Consider the following 20,415-nt stretch of genomic DNA (forward strand, 5'->3'; position numbering starts at 1 on the left):
GCCTCTCCCCCCGCCCGCCCTCGCCGCGCACTCCTCCTAGTAACTTCTGTTCGGGGAGGCGCTGCCAGGAATAACCCCGTGCGTCCACAGACCGGGAGGGGAGGCGGCCGCTGCGGCTCCCGCACGCAGACTGCTGCGGCCCGGGCCTCGCGGCTCCCTCCCGAGCCCGGCGGCCTCTGTCCCGGGACCATCTCCGTACAGTGTCAGAAAAATAAATAAAGGAAAGAGGAGCCTGGGCAGGCGGTCGGGATCGCTTCCCTCCCTCCGTGCCCGCCCTCCCTCCCTCTGTCCTTAAGGAAATGCTACCAGACACCCCCCACCAGACACGCTCAGCCTTGGCGAGGAGCGGCCGCCGCGGCAGCGAGAACAAGGGCACCAGGGGGGTTTCCTCCCCCTCCTCCTCTCCCTCCTCTTCCTCCTCCTTCTCCTCCTCCTTCTCAGCGGTGACTTTCCAGGTGAGCGGCCGCCGCTGCTGCTGCTGCTGCTGCGAGGATCCCCCTCGCCCGCTCGGGCTTGGGCCGCCGCGTCGCGCCCTCCTCCGGCTCCTGTCACCCGGCGGCGGCCGGGAGCTGACAGCCGCCCTAGGGGCTCGAGGCCCAGAGGCGGGCGGCCGGCGGGAGGCGGGCTGGAGGTGAGGGGGGTGGAGAGGAGGCAAGCGGGGCGCCGCCGAGCGCTGTCTCTCCCCGCCGGAGGAGGGTCTCCGCAGAAACATCCTCGGTGACTGTGGCACAAGTCTCCGCCAAGTTGTGTCTTGGACGTTGAAGCTCCTGGGAGCCCGGAGCAACTTGGAGGGTCTCCCGGCTCGTTAATCATATTCCTACACGTCTCGACTTTGGGGTGCTGGGTGCAGCCTTGGGGTGAGCGGAGGGCGGACCAACCATTCGGGTGAGCAGAGCGGCGGGAATCTAGGTTCCTCGGCTCGGTAAGTGGCCTCGGCGCGGTGTTTTTCCTGCCTCCCTTAGCATTAGCAGCTCGTTTCACTTTACAGCGAAATCGCCGCTGCCGGACCCCATAGCCCCTCCCGGCGCGCGCCCTCGGCCCCTGGTCTGCGGCGCGAGGGTGAGGGTCGGAGGGGGCGGGGATGGGGGAGACCTCAGGTGGGGGGGTCCGGCGCGTTGGGAAATGCGGGGAATACCCTGGCCGAGGATCTATGCAGATGAGGGGTGGCTGCTTTGCGTAATGTCCTGGGGGGAGGGGGCGGCGCGGGAGCGCTGGAGGCAGGAATGTGCCTGGTTACTAATGAGGGACGTGCACCGGCGCGCACCGCCCGGCCACCGCTGCGGCTGCCGCGGCAGCTGGCCGCCCGTCGTCAGGTAGCGGGGGAGGGGGCCGCGCGGCGCGGGTCGGGGGCGGGCGGGAGGCACGAGGACCGGGCCGCCGGCCTAAGGCCGAACGAGGGCAGTGAAGGCGCCGGCTGTTGGCATTTCGGCGACTCCTTTCTCCTCCCGAGCCGGGAAGGAAGGAAGGAGAGAAGGAAGGAAGCAAGGAAGGAGGGGACTGTCTCGATGGAAGGTTCAGGAGGAGGCGCCCTGGCTTTGCGGGTGCACCGGCCGCGGAGCGGCTCCCGGCGCGGCGGGCTGGCCAGGGGCGCTCGGAGACGGGTGGGGGCGGTTTGCATGCGTGTTGGTCTGTGCGTCTGCCCGGGGACCGGGAAGGGACATGTGTGTTTGGGCTGTGCACTGTGGGGAGCTGGGTCTGCGCCTTTATGTCTGTTCCCTGAAGTGGGTGGAACGTTGGCCCGTTCCGGGAATGTTCCATGACGTGGTGCAGCCACAGGAAGGGGGTTAACTAGGGGCTCTCTGCCGCGGCGGCTCTGCCGGCCGCTATCAAAGCAGATGTGCTGCCGCTGCTCCTCCTTCTCTCTCACCTCCCTTCACCCCTCCCCCAGCCTTTCCCTTCTGTGCGTCTGGTACTGGCAGGGGTGAGACAGGAAAACGCTGCTCTGTGTGTGGGGGTGGGGTGGGTGGGGTGGGGGCGGGGGGGGTGATGTGTGTGTGGTGTCTGTCGTATTTGGTGGGGGTGACTCCAGATCAGCTCTGCCACTCCAGCTGTTATCACAGATCGGTGCGCTTTATACGCATGTGCCTCCCGCGTCCTGTCCCTCTTACATAACACATCCAGTGCAGCAGAGGACATGAGAAAATGCGACCCCAACCCTCCCAGCCGAAATTGGGCTAGGGGATAGAAGGTCAGGAAGTGTCCCTTTGGTGTTGTCCTTCAGGGATGTGGCTCCAGTGGGGAAGGGGGGGAGGAGGGTTTTCTTCAAGTGGTTCCTCTCCTCTCCGACTTGAAAGCATCTAACTAAAAAGGACTGCAGACACTAGTCCTCTCTAATGGGAAAGCTTTTACATGCTACGCCGAGGAAAAGTGAGCACTTTAACCTCGGAAGTGCAGAGAGGAGAGACGGTCCTTAATAAAGACACTCGGAGGAGATGGGCAGTAATACGTGGGGATAGGGGCCAGTGGGGATGGCTTTGAGGGGACCGGAGGCATCCCTTGATAGTAGATAGGTTTCACTGGAGGGTTTAAGACACCTGTAATGGCTTAGAATTCGCACAGGAAACTGTGTGTAACTGACATTGCAAAAGCCTTATTCTCAGCACAGTTACTTAGGCCTTAAATGAACATGAAAAGGTTGGTTTCCGGTACTTTCATTGTAATGGAAAATTTGAACTGATTTTCCTCCTTACTTCTTTGCCATTTTAAACATAATTCAGTTTACTTCCCAATTAATATTGGTGCTCTCCCCCACCCCCGAAGGCTAGACGTGGGTAAGTCACAAGAGAACTGTATTTTTCTAGCATACTCAGAGCCCTAGTCAAGGGCTATTGATTTTTCTCTTCAGTACAGTTGTTTCTTCTGTAGTGCATAATCAAGCCCAGAAATTACTTGAAATATTAATAAGATCCATTTTAATTAAATTTGCAATGATCTGTCCTCCTAGAAAAAGGCAATTTAACTTTATTAGAAACATTTCCTCTGGTGTTATAGTAATATTTGGTGATATTTGTCCTTGAGCAAATCAGGTTATTTCAAATATGTGCATAGATATTATATCTACATACATATATATAGTTATATCACATATATGTTAGAATTTGTGATTGTCTTGTGCCTTTTCATATTATAAGAGTGCCAAAGCAAAATTTTAACCAAGTAGATTGTGTAATGAGTAGATTGGTTTTGATTTTTAGAATATAGGCCAGATAGTTTATCAAGACAGAAATGCCCACCCCGTGAGTAAAATGGATAGCATTTTCATTATTCAGAATGAAATAATTCTGAATTCCTGTGGAACACTAAGAAATCATGGTACCAGATGAGAACTGTGCATTTTCATTGTGAAGTGAAAGGGATTTACCAACATCCCCTAATGACAGTGTGCTTCAAGTGTCATAATCCCTTTTGACCACTAGGTTTGAAATATGCAGCATAGTTCTTATATACCGAAAAATGTTATCTTACAATGGTGAATCTTTTGAAAATTGAGTTTCTTGCTTTTAACATAAGTCAGGCATAAGACAAAATTCGCTTGTTGGCATCTGTATTTCTGTGATGGAGACTGTATTTTATGTGATTAGCTTTACTAGAGACTGCTTTTATTTATATAAGGGTATTTATAATTGAACTGACATGAAATTGATTAGGGGACAGTTTGGGAAATGGTAATATATTAATGATACTTCAAATTTAAGATTTCACTGATTTTTAACTTAGACCTCAAGGTATTTTAATGATCTAAAATATTAAAGTAGATAAAAATGTCTATTTTTCTATTAAATGTGGAATATAAGAGTGAATTGACAATGTGCATATTCTCATGTAATGAAATCATGCTGTTTGACTACATTGAAAGATTAGCCAGCAGAATCTTTTGATTGATCAGGCTCCTTTTACACAGAGATGTGTTTACAAATGATCTTGTTACTATGAGAACAAAACAGAGGCAACATGTATGAAATTGTTCCTTGTGGAATAATGGTACCTGTGTCTGCTTGAGCTTTTGGCACTTTGTTGCTATTCAGAAAATTAGGTTGACTCTTTTATTCTGATTCAGTCTAAAATGAAGAATCTGCAAGAATTTACCTATTTTGTTTTTGTAAAGCAGAACTTATTTCAACAGTAGCAGCGACAAATAACAGGTACCCTGTGTTAGTTTTAGATTTTTGAGCTATCGGTAATCGGCTAAAATTAATTTGAAAGCTTCAGCATAGGAAAAGTAGTTTTAAGGATTTATAGAAAATGTTATTTGGTGTGGAAAGCGTTATCCATTAGGATGTGGAATAATTTAATACCTGATGTGGGAACAGGGGAAAGTGGCTAAGATCAACTGAGTTGATGATTTTAGCTCAAACGAATCACCCACATCTGTTAAAAGTAAACACTGTTTTCACATTTGGTTCATTGACGGCAACAGCAGGACTCTGTGTAGGTCTATGCAGTAGTCCCATAGGTGGAGAAATGGTTAAGAATTTAAATCTTCACCTTAGAATCCCAACGATATGCTTCTGGTTAATTTATTTATTTTGTGAATCCATATTTTGGCTACAACTTGGTAGATAAGTGCTGTACTTTTTTAAGTCATATTATAAAAAGGAGCAGAGGCAGGTTGCTAGTTCAACTCGGTGGACTTCAGATTTCATAAGGAACTTCAGACCATGTATATGGCTTTGTTGTAATCACAGAGGCAGAGACTTCATTAACCTTTAGTCAAACTGTAGTGAATGTTCCAATGAATCTTCTCAAGGTTTGAAGCTGTTGTTGATGAACAGAGAGGATGGGGGGAAAACGGGAAAACTTTATCAAAATAAGATTGTGCTTATTTGAAGGGAATTGTGTCATACAATTTTCTGTTTGTTCCTGATATTTGATCACAACCAAAAGCACTGCTTTCTATATGCTCTTTATGGCAATGCTGATGAAAAGGAGGTTATAAATCAGTATTTGCAGCTATGAGATGGCTGTAAGTAATTTGGAAAAATATTTCAGTGCTTTATCTATTACAGTGAAACAACATTCAGGTGTTTATGTGCAAGGGGATGACACAGCTTACTTGATCTTTGGCTTCTCTGAGGTGGATCATGGCTATTAGCATTAAGACATAGGACTATACTGTCTTCAAGACTGCATTTAGAATAGAATCAGAACTGCTCAATAGTATTGTTCCAGGCCAAATAATGTGCTGCTAAACTTAACATATAACTCCCATGACCCATCTTTTGAGATATTAACTATGACATGTGATCTATCCCACAAGTGTCCGGAACTTTAGATTTCCTAACAGCTTAAGATTTGGAGTTGAACCATTTGATATATTTGAAGCAAGTGCTTTGGAGAGAAGTAATGGAAATGATATTTGTGTGCCTGAAGACAATTTGGGGCAGAAAGCATGTTGGGGTTTGACCTACTACCACTTTGGTCACCAGATGGTTGGATGTAAAGTCAGGAAGTACTCAGGGCTAGTCAACATTGTTGACTTGTCACTCATATATAATCATAGCCCGTTCTTCAGAGTACTATGACAGGTGCCCTGGTTGTCTTGATCAATGCAATTTATTCATCCATTCATTCAACAAGTATTTACTATGGGTTAGGCCTTGTGCTAGACACCAAAGGTGATAATGATGATCTCGACCAGAAAAGGAGCTTCTTATCTAGTGGGGCTGACAGATAAATCATGAGGTTTGTTATAAGTGGTATGGAAGAAACATAAAGGAGTGTAGAACAAGGGGCCCCTCACTCCTGTCTGGGAGTGAGGAAGAGATCTCTCTTAGGAGGTGATGTTTGAGCCGAGACTGTAGGATAAGTAAGTGTTGAGGAGAAGAAGGGGAGAATATTGTACAACAAAGAACAATGCAAAATGTGCTGAGGTTGGGAGATATGCAGTGTTTTGAAGAGTTGAAAGTAAGCCAGTGGGGCTGGAGGGCAGATAACAAGAGAGGTAATGCAAGGTGAGGCCCAACCATGTGGCAGGTCGGCCACATGAATGATTATCTAATTTGGCATAAATGGAGACTCCTTGGCAAATCAGGGCATATAATGACCCCACTATTGGCCATGTTAGAGACTGATTAATGGAGAGGGAATTTGGGGGCCAGGGCCTGGAAGCTGGAGGAGGCTTATTTATAACATGTGTCTTTGCGCAGTGCTTCCATATAAATGGTCTCTGACTCCCTGGAGATTTATGATTTTGTGTATTGACTTCAGTTTGAGGGGTTTCATTGTGTAATTATTTACAGATTCTTTTTTTAAGAATGAGTAATATGTTTCAAAAAATACTTATTTGGGACTCCAGTTAACTAAATTGGCCAGCATCATTGATTCAGTTAATGAATAACTGCAAATTCAAAAGTCTTTACAAGGTCACTGTGTGAAGTAACCTTAGAGCCCTGCATGCATTGGATCTATGTGTTTCTAAACAGCTGCGAAAACATTCATTCCCCAGATAATTTATTTACATGTTTGCAAACATCTGAAACTATGGAGAAATGTGGATCTGATTTTTTACTTTTCATATGATGAGGGGTCACTGTAATACTTAAAAGAGAGTATGAAGGCAAAGAGTAGAAGAAGAGGTTCTTGAAATATAGCATTCCTGTATGGAATCTTGGACTCACATTCTATTTTGTCAACTGTATCATTTAATTATTTGCTCCCTGTTTCAAAATTTATAAATTTATATAATATAGAAAATTCTATTTAGGTGGCAGAAAAGGTCATTATATGTAGTAATTCTAAGCCAGGGCTGTGGAGTCACACTAGGGTCAGAAGGAGTAACTGAGAGATAAAAGGACAAAGGTCTCTTCAGGAATTTTACAGTCTAGAGAAGACATATGGCTTTTAAGTCAACTTCATTAAAATTACAAGTGAGCAGTTCCCCTTGTGGCTCAGCAGTTAGCAAATTCTACTAGTATCCATGAGGACGCGGGTTTGATCCCTGGCCTGGCTCAGTGGGTTAAGGATCCAGTGTTGCCTGTGAGCTGTGGTGTAGGCTAGCAGCTACAGCTCCGATTCGACCCCTAGCCTGGGGGTCAGCTGTGGGTGCAGCCCCAAAAAGACAAAAAAAAAAATAAAAAAATTAAAATTACAAGTGAAAGCAGTGTATAAATGAAGACTCTCTCCCCCCACCCCGCCCCCCGAACCCAAACAGGAGTGATTAGCAGGTCTTTATGGGAAGATGTGAATTTTTTTGACCAGGAACCTTTAAAGTTCGAGTGGTATTTCAATACGCAGAAAGGGAAAAGAATTAAATTGCTCAGCATAACTCAATCATTATTTGGAGTCCTGGGCATTGTTCAGGTAACCAGAGGGAAATATAGGTGAGCCTAGAAAGGTACATTGGTCCTAAATCCCGTGACGCTGTGTAGGCCTCCTGAGAAAGCTGGACTTCACTTAAGGTTTTTGAGGAGCTATATATGTATATGTTTTAGAAAGATTATAAGGGTGTATGGGATGGGTATCTTGGTGGCAAGGAGGCAGTCAAAATTGCTGTAATGCCCAGAAGAGAAGTAAAGAAGATTGACACTACTGCCTAACGCTGTAAATTCTTTCATCCTGTTAATGGACATCTTAAAAGTACTTTATAAAATAACGAATAACAAGAGTGATTAAAATATTTGGACCACGTGGCCAAATAGGTATGGCAGATTGTCAGACTGAACTACATTTTAAGTATAGTACTGCATTGTTATTTTAACCTACTATAAAACTTTTTACTCCAGAAAATACTCATAGGTACTCATAATGAAAGTTGACCATAAAACACCAATTTATAAAAGTGGTTATACCTAGGATCACAAGATATTTATGTTTTTAGGTATAAATATTTAAGGAATGAATAGATGGTTCATTAGAATACTGCTTTTCAATTGATATCCATTTAATTGTACCCACCTCATTGGCAATACTGGACAGATACTGTAGTGCAGTGTATATGAAAGGCAAGGGTTTTTTTGGACCAAGATTTATTCGGTGCTTTCATTTTCTCTGAAAAAGAAAGCAGGAGCTCACTAAAGCTCTTATTTGCATTGTGGCAGATTCACTTAATTTCAGAAGCTCAACCAGAAGATGGGACTTCTGAAACTAGGCGGTAGGTAGATGAAGACACACCCCCATTTGTATTTACTTGGGGATCTGTAGTCATGCATATGTGTATGGGCATGCATGTGTGCACGAACACATATATACACTAATCTTAGAAAATCATACGTGTTTAGTGAGAAAGAAAATTTTGATACTTAAGATACAGCATGAATTCTGATAGTTGCAGGAAGTATTTCTTTTAAAATGGAGATTAGGTCTAATTCCATATAAAGAAGATTATAGGAAAGGTAATTCAAATTGTAAGTAGCTTTGTTCACTAAAATGCTAGATTCATTTGAAACACTGTTTTATTTCTTTTGGAAGCCAGACAGCTAGTTTAATAGTGTACATATGAAACACTAATTTGGCTTGTTAATTGGATGCAATTAAACTGAGGTTATTTTATACTGCTTAATTGTCTGAAAATTACATGCATTGCCATGCCTGTGTAATGTGAGGCAAAAACTGGGGGTGTAGTGCGAGTGGGGGCGGAGGGATGTAAGGTCTAGCTGTGTCTTTGCAATTAACTTTCCACAAAAACTTGGAAACAGGTCGTTTTAAACCTCCTGGTCTTCATTTGGAAATGGAAAGGATTGGAACAGATGGCCTCTAAAGCCTCATCCAGCTCGTATTTTATCAGTTTATAAGTTCTACTTTGTAGTTATACAGAATGCAGTGTCATTATCTTCTGTAATTATGGTATTACAAGGATGAACTAAACACTTAAAAAAATCAGCACAGTGCCAATTTAGCAAATCCGTTAGAAGGAAGGGAATTTAGGCTTGAAGAGCATTTACTCTGTGCCAGGCTTCATAGCAGGCACTCTCCAGTAACATCCCTGAGAAGATGTGGTATCATGATCTTCATGTCTACACTTAAGGAAACCCAGACTCAGAAAGGTTTCGTGGTTTTTGCTAAGGACCCTCTGATGGTGGTGAAGCAGGATTTGAACTCAGGACCATTTGGCTCCCCAAACATTTGGTCTTTTTGCCATCCCAGGCGGCATAAGTAGTTGTTTACAAATTTAAGTTATTTCAAAAATTAAAAAAAAATGTCAACCATCTTATGCTTGGCACACTGTTCTCCCCTATAGTTCTCCCCTATAGTCATCTCCTGGTGAGATATGCAGGTAGCCTAGGGGTTAAGAGCCTGGTTTGGGTGAATTCCAGCTCCAAGTCCAGCTAGGGGACTTTAGGAAGGTCAATTAAGGTTGCAAAATGAGGATGATAATACCTGTTTAAGGGTCATTTTGAAATTTTTATGAGAACGTGTATACTGATCTCAATTAGCACATAGTAAGCTTTTAATACCTGGTAGCTATGATTATTCTTAAGAAGGGCTTAGATCAAGAGAAATGACAATAAAATACTTACACTTGATTGAAATGGTGTACCCAGCAATGTCAGGATGCACTTGTTTTGCAGCAGTTAGCAAAGGGAAAGAGCAATTAAAGTTTGGGGTATTTCTCCTTTAGCTCTGCCAGTGCTACATTAGTGAAGTGAACTAAATTCTCTGGTTCTCTGTGGATCATCCTTCTGGAGTTTTTGCTCTAAAAATAGCCTTTGGGGCCTGAATTACCCAACTTGAACTTCTACGCAAATCACAGGAGCTAGAGAACCACTGTTTACTCCTGGGGCCTTGGGCTTTCTTAGGAGACCAGCTGAAGTATTCATCGCGCTGATGACTTTTAAACAAACGTTTATTAATTCAACAAAAATTTATTAATCACTTATTCTGTAAAAAGTGCTGTTCTAGACATTGGAGATTCATCAGTGAGCAGAATAGTGAAAAAAAAAAGAAAAAAAAATTCTCTGTCCTCATGGCATTTACATTCTGGAGGACTAATTTAGAAACTTATTATGGTATATTCAGCCATTGTACTACTTTCTAGTGTTTTTAGGAACCTCTACTTTTATATTGGGTTCTCAACCCAAATAACATCTAAAGAAGCACTGCAAAATACTACTAAATCAATAATGAAAATATCAATTTATTATATATATCTATATTTTTCACAGTAAGGTAGTTTTTGAAGAGGTACTCTTTTTACATAACTAAATATTATAGCACTAGTTTTTGTTTTTTTTTTTAATTCCTCTTTATTGTTTAGCATTACCACCCTTCATCCCTGTAGAATCAGGTCCTGGATCTGTTTTTATGGGGAGGGGAAAAAAAAGGTTGACAAACACCACCTACTATTGTCAAATGCACTAATCAGCCTGTTAAAGGGAAGAGATTACCACAAATTATATTTGGAACATATATTTTTAACCTTATTTAAATGAATTTTTCATTTTTTTTTAACCAATAATTTTTGTCACAAAATTTCTAGTGGATCAGGCTAGTGGGTTAGGTTTTACACTTTCACAAAAGCGTGGTAGACATAATGCATGGTAGGCAGTAGGCACACAGTAGACATTTGGCGGATGCTTCAAGTCATCATTCTCAAGAAGCTTACTGTCAACACAGTAAGAAAAGACATTTGACCCACTATAAGAAAAGGGGTCATTGGAACCACATGCAAGATGACGTTCTGTGCTAGTAGCCATAGTTCATCCATCTGCTCACCCTTCCTGTTTCTTCAGCTTTTTTGGAGGTCCTCTAGGAGGCACCTGCCTCACCTATCCACCCAGCAATCTCTCACACACTTCTTTTTTTTTTTTAAGAAGTTAGTATTTATTTTTTTATTTATTTGTCTTTTTGCCGTTTCTTGAGCTGCTCCCGTGGCATATGGAGGTTCCCAGGCTAGAGGTCTAATCAGAGCTGTAGCCTCTGGCCTACGCCAGAGCCACAGCAAGGCGGGATCCGAGCCGCATCTGCGGCCTACACTACACCACAGCTCACAGAGTTAACCCACTGAGCAAGGGCAGGGATCGAACCTGCAACCTCATGGTTCCTAGTCGGATTTGTTAACCACTGCGCCACGACGGCAACTCCTCACACACTTCTTAACAGCCATAGACACCGTCTCCTCCGGCTTTGTGCTTTCCATTTGTTTTCATACCTAGTGTATGGGATGGAGTCATCTTGAGGTGGTTTTTTTCCTGCAGTTGGATGGAGAAGTTTGCAGTTGAACTGGGATTCTTCTGTGCAGGACAGTTTTCTTTGACCATGTTTTGTTCAGGGTTCTCTGGAGTGGAAAGCTGTGGAAGGTGCTCATTGCTCAGGGGTGTAGGCTTTGAGGAAGAGTAGTTTCTTGGGGGGGCTTCCTTGGAGAAATTAGGCATAAAAGAGGGGTATATTCCTTTCTTTCCTGCCCTATGGAGGCAGAGAAAAACGAAGGAGCCAAGTCTGGGGGTGAATCTTTTCTTGTCATTTGAAGCTAGTGATGAAATCTGTCTTTGCAACTCAGCAGTGCCCCATGGGACAGTCCTGGTGGCTGGCCCCGACACTTTATGGGTAGGTCATGGGAAGTTCAGCTTCTCATTATCCATGGAACAGTTATCAAACTTTAGTTTTCTTTTTTTCTCCTGATGCTTACATATGAACCAAATCCCTATTTCTCTAAACAAGGGAAAAATCCAGGGTTATAAACATTCCATTTATTTTCTTGTCATTCAGTTTATTTGCCGTGTGTCAAAGTTTGTGTTGGGGGGAGTAGAGACTTTTTAGCTAAAATGAGGATGTCAGATGTCTTTTGTGCCCGTGTCATGAGGATGTGCTCATTAGAGCGTTTACCCGGGTCTCAGAGGCCATCAGAATGGCTGACTGTAAACCCTGACCCCCACTAGTTTATTGCTTGCCTCATTATTGATTTTCAGAATGATTCAGGCCAAGCGGCTGTACTTCAGTTATATTTCATTGTTTCTTCATCTGTAAAAACGAAGCATTGTTTATAGCACTGCCCTACCTTCTGGGAACAGAGCAGGGTAACACAAGAGAATTGGACCGGCTATTTTTAGCATGTGAAGCAACACTGAGTTTTGAGAATAATTCAATTGTTGGGAAAAAAAGAAACCCCAAACCCTGATACACAGCAATGCATTTGTGACAAGGGTTAGTGGAGTGTTCTTGAGATAATTGACTGTTGTTGATGCAATTTATTACAGGCATATGTAATTGCTTATATGTTGTCAGAAAGATAATGGTCAGCAGCGCCACAGCTTGTTGTAATATCCCCTGGTACATTTAGATTTTGTGTAGATCACTAATGCATGTGTGGAACAAAATTTCAGGATAGTTATTCCCAAGTCCAGCAAAAGAAAAGGAATCCAAAGACATTTGTTTCTGAATTTGTAATCTGTGTACTTGTTCATCTGACCTCGGTAATATTCATGATGAATGCATTGCCCACATTTAATCAAGTGTAGCTTTTAAAATGGGCCAAGTGGCTGAGAATATTCAAAATGACCTTTAAAAATAAATCACCTGACAGTATGGAATATAGCAAATAATTGGGCGTTAAGCGTGGAGATTAGATTTTTTAATGGATAAACTCCATGTTCGTTCACTCCTCAGTTGATTTTTGGCCATATTTGGTCAGCACGTGCTAATGTTAAACCTAATGGTGTCTGAAAATAGTTAAGGTGGATATTAATAGCTGATCTGGAAAAGCCTTTTACATTCTAGCTAATAATCCCAGGAATTTATATTGTGAAGACATTGTCCTGATAATTTGTCTTTTTCCTAGTCTTTTGAATTAAATAGAATGGGGGCAGTGAGAAGGAAATAGAAGACATTTTGAAATTAATGACAAAGTTTTCCCAGCTTTGAAGCCTGCTATGATTATTCTAACCCTTGTGATAGCTGTAAAAGCAAACAATGTCTAACAGTGTATTTAACATTTGTCATCTCCTTTAAGCCAACTGGTTTTGGTTTAAGTTTCATAAAATATTTTTTACAGTATGCCACACAGTTGTGTAAATCAAACTACCGTTCCTATGCCTGGCATTTAAGTATTGCTAAAGCAATGAGGCAGCTAGAGGGGTAGGCGTGGGGAAATGGGATTTTGAGAGTCTTTGGGGCTATGCAGATGGCCAGCTTCCTTATTCAGTGGAACCTCTCCTGGTGCTTTGTTCCAGACTGGTCAGATCTTGGTTTTGAACAGGCTGCATCTTCCTCAGTATCAGTTTAGCGTTTTGCAGGAAATTTAACTTCTTCCTGTCATTCTGATATGGTTTGTAGTACGGCAGTGATGACTTATTTAGGTTAGTCCTTAAAATGTCTAATTTGAAATATGCCGATTAATTTCCATAAGGGTAGGATCTGAAGTATTGATTTGTCAAGTGATGACAGGACACTGTATGCAATGTGAAGTCTTTCATAGAATTTCAGGATTAGATAAAATCATTGGAGGCATCATATAATCCCCAGCCAAGCGAGGAGAAATCACTCAGGGCAAATCACTGGGCTACCTGCATTCAGTCTCTATTTAAACACCTCTTGCTTTCTTAGGGAGGCCTGTACCACTCACGTACACTTCAGTTAATCAGCAGTTGAGCCCTCTGCCACCATGCAGAGCACGTTTTCTCATGGACTTGTATGACGATCTTACCATTATTTAAAGATAGTGATCGCGTGCTCCGTAGGTATTCTTTTCTTCAGGCCTAATATTCCTAGTTCCTTCACTTAGACCTCTTATTATGTTGTTTTCATTTTTATTTTATTAATTTCTTTAGGGGTCAGGCTGTTCATGTCTGAAATTTACTCCAGGCTGTTATTTTTTTTTTAATGAATCCTCCACAAAAACTGCATATCTCCACTTACTCTTCAGAATATATCCTCTTGCCAACTGTTTAGAAACATTTTACAGAAAAGGCCTAGACATGCTTGCTGAGGCTTACAGTTGGACTAGAGCTGGAATGTATAATGATATAATACAAGTCTAATTTAACATATGTAATTATTGGGATCCTGGTATGTGTAAGGTATGTGGGAATATAAAATAAAGTATGAAGAGAATATAAAGTGTAAAGAGAATGTTTCACTGTTCTCATCATCAAGACTTTTATAATCCACTATATTGAGGAAAAGAACTATGCAAAGGAAGCTATAATTAAAAGAAGCAGGTTAGGAGTTCCCGTCATGGCGCAGTGGTTAACGAATCCGACTAGGAACCATGAGGTTTAGGGTTCAATCCCTGGCCTTGCTCAGTGGGTTAAGGATCTGGCGTTTCCGTGAGCTGTGGTGTAGGTCGCAGATGTGGCTCGGATCTGGCGTTGCTGTGGCTGTGGTGTAGGCCAGCGGCTACAGCTCCAGTTAGATCCCTAGCCTGGGAACCTGCATATGCCAAGGGTGTGGCCCTATAAAAAGCAAAAAGACCAAAAAAAAAAAAAAAAAAGCAGGTTAAGTACCGTGAGAGAGGCATATATGAAGGATTAAGGGGCAAAATCACCCCTGGCTGGGGACATCCAGAGAGGTTTCATGGGAGAACGAGATGCTTTAGATGGGCCTTGATTTTGAGAGGTACCAACATGGGAAAGTGTCAAGAGCGTTTTCAGAGAAGCATCTGTTTTAAGGGCAGCACAAAATACATGTTAAGTGAATGTTGGTGAAAAAGTTAGATCGGGATATGATTGTCTAAGGATTTATATTTCAGGGAAAGGAGTTTGTACCTAAAATGGTTAAGTGGTGGTATACATACATACTGTGTAACACATCAAGAGTTTGGCCCCTGCTTTTGGCAATTCTATACAAACATAGTTAAATGAAACAAAACCAATGAAAGATAGGTATGTAATCACATCTAGGCAGAAAATCTTGCTGCATTTATAAATAGTGTGAAATATGTACATTTTGCATAGGAGATATATATTTGCTTTGAACTAGCATATTATTATTATTATTATTATTATTATTCTCTTTGTCCTAGGAGCCCAGCAATCTTGAGGATAATGACTTAACTCATAAAGGTGAAGCAAATATATTGCTGGTGGACATACTGTTATATTCACACTTGTGCCAGTTATTCATACCTTTTCTACTTTCCACTTTTTGGCCATGTGAATATGAATACCATATTGTAATACTAGGTTAGGCTTGAATGGTTACCACTTTAATATAAAGTAAATTAATCTTTTCCTCCGTTTATATTTTCTCTTAATTAAAAGTGGGGATATAGAATGGTCGGAAGTACTTCTTTGCAGGTAGGTGTATTACTTGTAAGAATATTATCTAGATAGGACCTAAATGAGTTTTGTTACATCTTTTTTTTTTTTTTTCCCCCTTTCCATAGCTGCATTTGTGGCATATGGAAGCTCCTGGGCCAGGAGTTGAATCAGAGCTACGGCTGCAGCCTATGCCGCCCCCTGCGGCAATGCCAGATCCTTAATCCACTGAGGCATGATGGGAACTCCAAGTTTTGTTGCATCTTAATCACAGTTTTGAAAAATATTCTTACTTTAGATCTAGATTGTCTTTAGTGTCCGTGAGAAAACACTTTTTTTTTTCTCTGTCTTTTTAGGGCTGCACTCTAGGCATAGAAGTTCCTAGGCTAGGGGTTTAATAGGAGCTGCAGCTCCAGGCCTATGCCACAGCCACAGCAACACCAGATCCTGAACCCCCTGAGTGAGCCCAGGGATCAAACCCTCATACTCATGTATGCTAGTCTGGTTTGTTACACTGAGTCACAACGGGAACTCTGAAAACTCTCTCCTTTTAATTTGCCTGCACAGATTGCTTGTTAATCCACATAACGAATAGGAAAGAAGGTGGATACTAAATGGAGACATATTTCATAGAACAAGTCGCCCTGTATACAGAAACGAAGTATCAGACAACAACTGAAAGTTAATAATTATACGTTACCAAAACAAAGGCTATTAATTCCTGAGTGGGCACTTTGATTGTGGCTCCCTTCTTGTAACCACTGTGGAAAGGAGCTTATTTTAGTTTTAACTCTGTTCACACTGTGTCTCTGGAGAAGTACATAGGACTTTGTGAGGAGCTAGGAAAGAATAAAAAATACAGTACTGTAATAAAATAGTTCATACAGTTAATTTTTAATGTCACTTTAGTGTATGGAGAAACACTGGTGTTTTGATAACATGCTTGATAATAGGCTGTGGGGGCACTCACTATTATTTAGACATTATTGAGGGCCTACTGTGAAATATTAAATATAGATGGAGGCTGGACAAGGAGGGGTGTTCTTAAACACTTGGGTGCTACATAAACATATTTCTATGAGAAGAAGACGGTGACTTTTACTGAGAGCCTCAAAGGCATGAGGTGATAATGCCTCCTCTCATTGAACCACCTGTAGGTCCTAGAACTGCCTTAGTGACGGTTGCCCTTTGTACGGTTATCCAGCCTTGAAGAGATCAAGACACTGGCAGTCATTTGTGCTGAGGGCCACTAAATAAAGAGGTTATCATTTGGGGGGGTGGTTTGTAAGAAGCATGCAATCATGGGGCTTGGAAATATGGAAGGAGAAAAACAGTCTTGTTGGAACCAGACTGTGAAGTATGAAGGTAGGTAGGTTTTTCACGGAAGATCTGTTCGCGTGTGTGTGTGCATGTGTGTGTGTGTAAAATAGAGTTCTCCCTCTATTCTCGGACTTCCCTGTCCACTCAGTGAGCTAGCATCTCCTTTGGACTGTGCTTCAGATAGTTCATTTTGAGCTGGGCTTCAGTCTGGGGAAGTTCTGGCTCTCAAGGAACAACACAGCCCTACAGTGTGGTGTGAAATAGGATGTGACCTGAGAAGGAAGAACATCCAGATAATTTTGTCATTGCATTTCTTGGGAGCCAGTTTTTTAGAAAAACAGCAAATGACTGGTGAATGCTCATTTAAGGAGAAGAATAACTCAATATTGCATAGCATGAGAGAAGAAAAAAAATTAGTATGCCTGAATATTTTGAGAGATGCCAGCTTGTGAGACAAGTCAGGCTATCACCGTCAAGTGACCTGAAAGACTAGTCAGAGTATAAGAAAATGTGGAGCCTCTTTTGGTAGCGATCTGGGATCTCAGAAACATGGAGACCCAGATAATTCCTGAAGTGACACGCTATCACTCTCATATCGTCACTATGCATCTTAAAGGAAACCAATCCTGAATGAAATAAGGTGTTTTAAAAGAATTAACTTGGGAAAATTCAATCCTTTCCACTGAATGAAGTGGTAATACATTTTATTAAGTTGGAATTGTGCACTCTCGTAACATACTTCAAAGCGCAAAACTGGAACATTTAAATTTTTTTCCAGGAGTTTCTAAAAAAGTCTGAAATTTCTGCCCTGCAAAATATCCCTTTATCCTCACAGTTTATTTGTTCTCTCTTTCATGATATTAAAGAGATACCTTTGAGACTAGCAGCAGGAACCTGAAGAATTCATAGTTTATAATTATGGTTTACGTTTTCAATTATATGTTTACTCACAAGTTGATTTAATTTATTGCTATCATACTGGCCTTCATATCATCAGTCTGTACTAAATGTATGGTAGTACTGATTTCATTTAGTCTGTAATTAGGATTATAAAACAGGATAATTTTTAGTCACCCTTCTTTTGTTCTTTCCAAGTGCCATCATCGGCAATTAAGTATAAACCAAAGAGCATGAACTTTGGCTGAAATCTTGAGGGAGCTTAGACAGTATCTGGGCAGTCCCTTGCAGTTTGTGGAGTGTTAATTATATACCATTGACCGATGACTTGAAGGAATAAGTAAAAGTTTGTTCTAATCAAAAACCCCGGAATCGCTGCAGTGATTTAATGGGTAAAAGGATGATTGATATGAGGAGGAAAAAAAAAACTAAAGGTGGTATGAGATCACCCAGGAGTCAGGCAACCACAGCAGTATTTCCTAGGAGTAAACACATTCGGAATCACTTTTACAATCAAGAATCCTTTAATACAGTTTGGGAAGCTGTTTAAAAGCTACTATACTCAAACTAAATAAAAAAGCAGTTGAATGGGATTATTTCCCAGGCCCCTCTCATCACTCGTATTGCAGAGGTGCTGGCTACCAGGCTAGCTTCGAGCATCCTGTATGGTACAGAGGGCGTGGTTTTAGTTGCAGTTAGGAGTATGGACATGGAAGGGTCTTTTTCTTTTCAAAAATATTGGAAGGAGCCCCTCTGAGGTCCCTACATTTATGCTAGTCCTGTGTTTTCTGAGCCTATTTCTTGATAAAATAGGCATAGAAATACATGTGGAATAAATGTAAACTCTCTGCACATTTGATATTATTACGTGATAAACTATACTGTTGTGTCACTCAGATCTTTAGAAAATTAGACAAGTTCTCAGAGGCTTTGGGTCACTTTGAGTGGAAGCCAGGGTTCCCTTCGATACAGGTAGTGAATGCCAGGTAGTAAATGCCTGGATAGGACAGCTAACATTTACTAAGTTGTAGTCTTTTATTTGTGCTTAAAGTGCTAAAAAAAAAATTTTTTTTAAGTAAACTTTAAAAAAATGTAACTTCTTTGTCAAGGAGGAGTAGCTTTGGATGATGAACTTCATGAAAGCATCAAGATGATGAGTTCTTTTTAATTCTTAAGATTCATTTACTTGTGAATCTACAGGTTACAACGCAGGAAATATCATGATTCTTTTAACAGCCTAAATATATTTAAAAATAGAGTTAGTTTTTAGAGCAGCTTTAGAGTCACAGCAAAATTGAGTGGAATAGAGAGTCCATAGCACTGCCTGCCCCCTTCCCCTCCCCCACTCCCTGATGGGCACAGCTTCCTCCACTATTAGAATCTTGCATAGGGTGGTACATTGGTTACAGTGGATAAATCTGCATTGACATGTCATTATCACCCAAAGTCCATAATTCACACTTGATAAAGCCCTAAATATTTTAATTCCATGTCCTGATGTGAGGCGTTGCTAAATTCAAATGTTAGAGAAATTGGCAAAATACAACATCTGCTAACATTGATTCGCCAAAGAACAGAATCTAAAATTTGTTAAGCTCATCCAGTTTTTTTATTTAAAAATGATTATAGAGTCCCTTATGGTCTCATAACCCTTATTAACCTTAAGCCACTGCTTTTCTAGAATTACACATGGTTATAATCTGGTTTATGGTTTGTACTAAATGGAGGGCTGGAAATTTAGGATAAAGGAAACTTTAAAAATCGCTATTATTTTTATATGAATGGGTAAAATTTCCACTTTAAAACATCCTGGCCAAAAGTTTTGCGTGCCATTAAAGTGGATAAGTACAAAACTGATTCTTAAGAGGTTCGGATTTTTAAAAATTAGACATTCCAGATATGATAAATTAGGACCTAATAAGTAAAAGGACTTTATATGTTGTGTAGGGGGTGTTTTTTAATAAATGAAAACGAATAGAAATGCTTTTAGAAACGTCTGAGGAGTGTCTTCTTGCCGCCTTTGACCTCACTGGAGCTGTGCAGTAGAGAAATCTTTTTCTCTTGCATCTGATGGTTACTTTAGGAATCCACAATCAGGAGATGGAAAACGAGGAAAACACCTAATTGCAACAACACTGAAATGATTTTCACTTTTGATTATTTAAAAATAATCCTAGTGTAGAAAGAGTCATCTTGGGGGGAAATTACGTTAAAAATTGAGCTAAGAAACTTGGGCCAAAAAAAGTGCTTCCTCTGAGCACCTGGAAACACACGCCTTTCCCGGCCCCGGGGAAGGAGCGGGCGGCGGGCGGGAGGGGAGCAGGGTTGGGGAGCGGCCGGGCAGGGTCCGCCTGACGCGGGCGGGCGGAAAAGCCGCTCCCGCGCCGCCCCCGCCCGCGTGGTCCCCGGCGCCACGAGCCCTTCCACCCCGGGGAGCCCCGGCCCGCCCTGCAAGGGGCTGAACGTGAGGCCCCGGGCGGCCGCCGACCCCCGAGAGAGTGTGAATGCAGTGACGTCTCCGCCGGTTGCAGCTGCACAACAGGAAATGCTCTCGGCCTCCCCCTTCCTGTCGGGGGAAAGTGGGGCTCGCAGCTCCCGCCGCGCCCGCCCAGACCTAGTTTCGGGGCGGCCCTCCCGGGGGCAGGGGCGCCGAGGAGAAGGCACTGACTTGGCCGAGGCTCGCTTGGCCGAGCCTGCCGGGGGACTCACTGTGCCGGAGGTCCGGGGATCGCTGGCCTCGGGGAGACCGCTGCAGCTGTACAATAGGGAACCCCGGTCAGGTGGGCTGGCTGCCTGGGGGTGAAGAGTGCTGAATAATGCTGGCTGCAGAGGGCCTGAGCGGACTTGTCCTTCGCCTTGGCAGAATGCACCCTCTTTCTTTTCACGAAGCCGTACAGGAAACCTCTTGTTTCACCCTCTTTCTAACTGTCACCTTTTTGCTTTGTTGTGGAAGCAAAGATATGAATGTTTGCAGCCAAGCACAAGCATCGTGCCCTTACACACTTCGAGACGGAATCATTACAAGAAAACTCTCCGGGTAGTCATGATTTTTAAACGTTATGTAGTTAGT

At 42.4% G+C, this 20,415-nt stretch overlaps 2 protein-coding genes across 5 annotated transcripts in view; one reads left to right on the plus strand and one right to left on the minus strand.

The window, feature by feature from the left end:
* Positions 1-36: 36 nt before the first annotated feature.
* Positions 37-1,758, minus strand: LOC125120613 (translation initiation factor IF-2-like). Its single transcript, XM_047769123.1, has 3 exons — positions 1,263-1,758; positions 449-1,211; positions 37-232 (listed from the first exon to the last, which is right to left on the minus strand). Exons 1-3 carry the CDS (start codon positions 1,756-1,758, stop codon positions 37-39), a joined length of 1,455 nt encoding a protein of 484 aa, XP_047625079.1.
* HIVEP2 (HIVEP zinc finger 2) overlaps positions 711-20,415 on the plus strand; it is a 196,715-nt gene continuing 177,010 nt past the window's right edge. For 3 of the 4 annotated variants that reach the window (XM_047770061.1, XM_047770063.1, XM_047770065.1), the window contains exon 1: positions 711-922. The gene's annotated coding sequence lies outside the window, so the exon portion shown is untranslated. Of the gene's footprint in view, positions 923-1,190; positions 1,314-20,415 lie in introns of those variants that run through there. The other variant, XM_047770060.1, reaches the window with a different exon arrangement.

The sequence above is a fragment of the Phacochoerus africanus genome, chromosome 2 (assembly GCF_016906955.1).
Source record: "Phacochoerus africanus isolate WHEZ1 chromosome 2, ROS_Pafr_v1, whole genome shotgun sequence".
Lineage (NCBI taxonomy): Eukaryota > Metazoa > Chordata > Mammalia > Artiodactyla > Suidae > Phacochoerus > Phacochoerus africanus.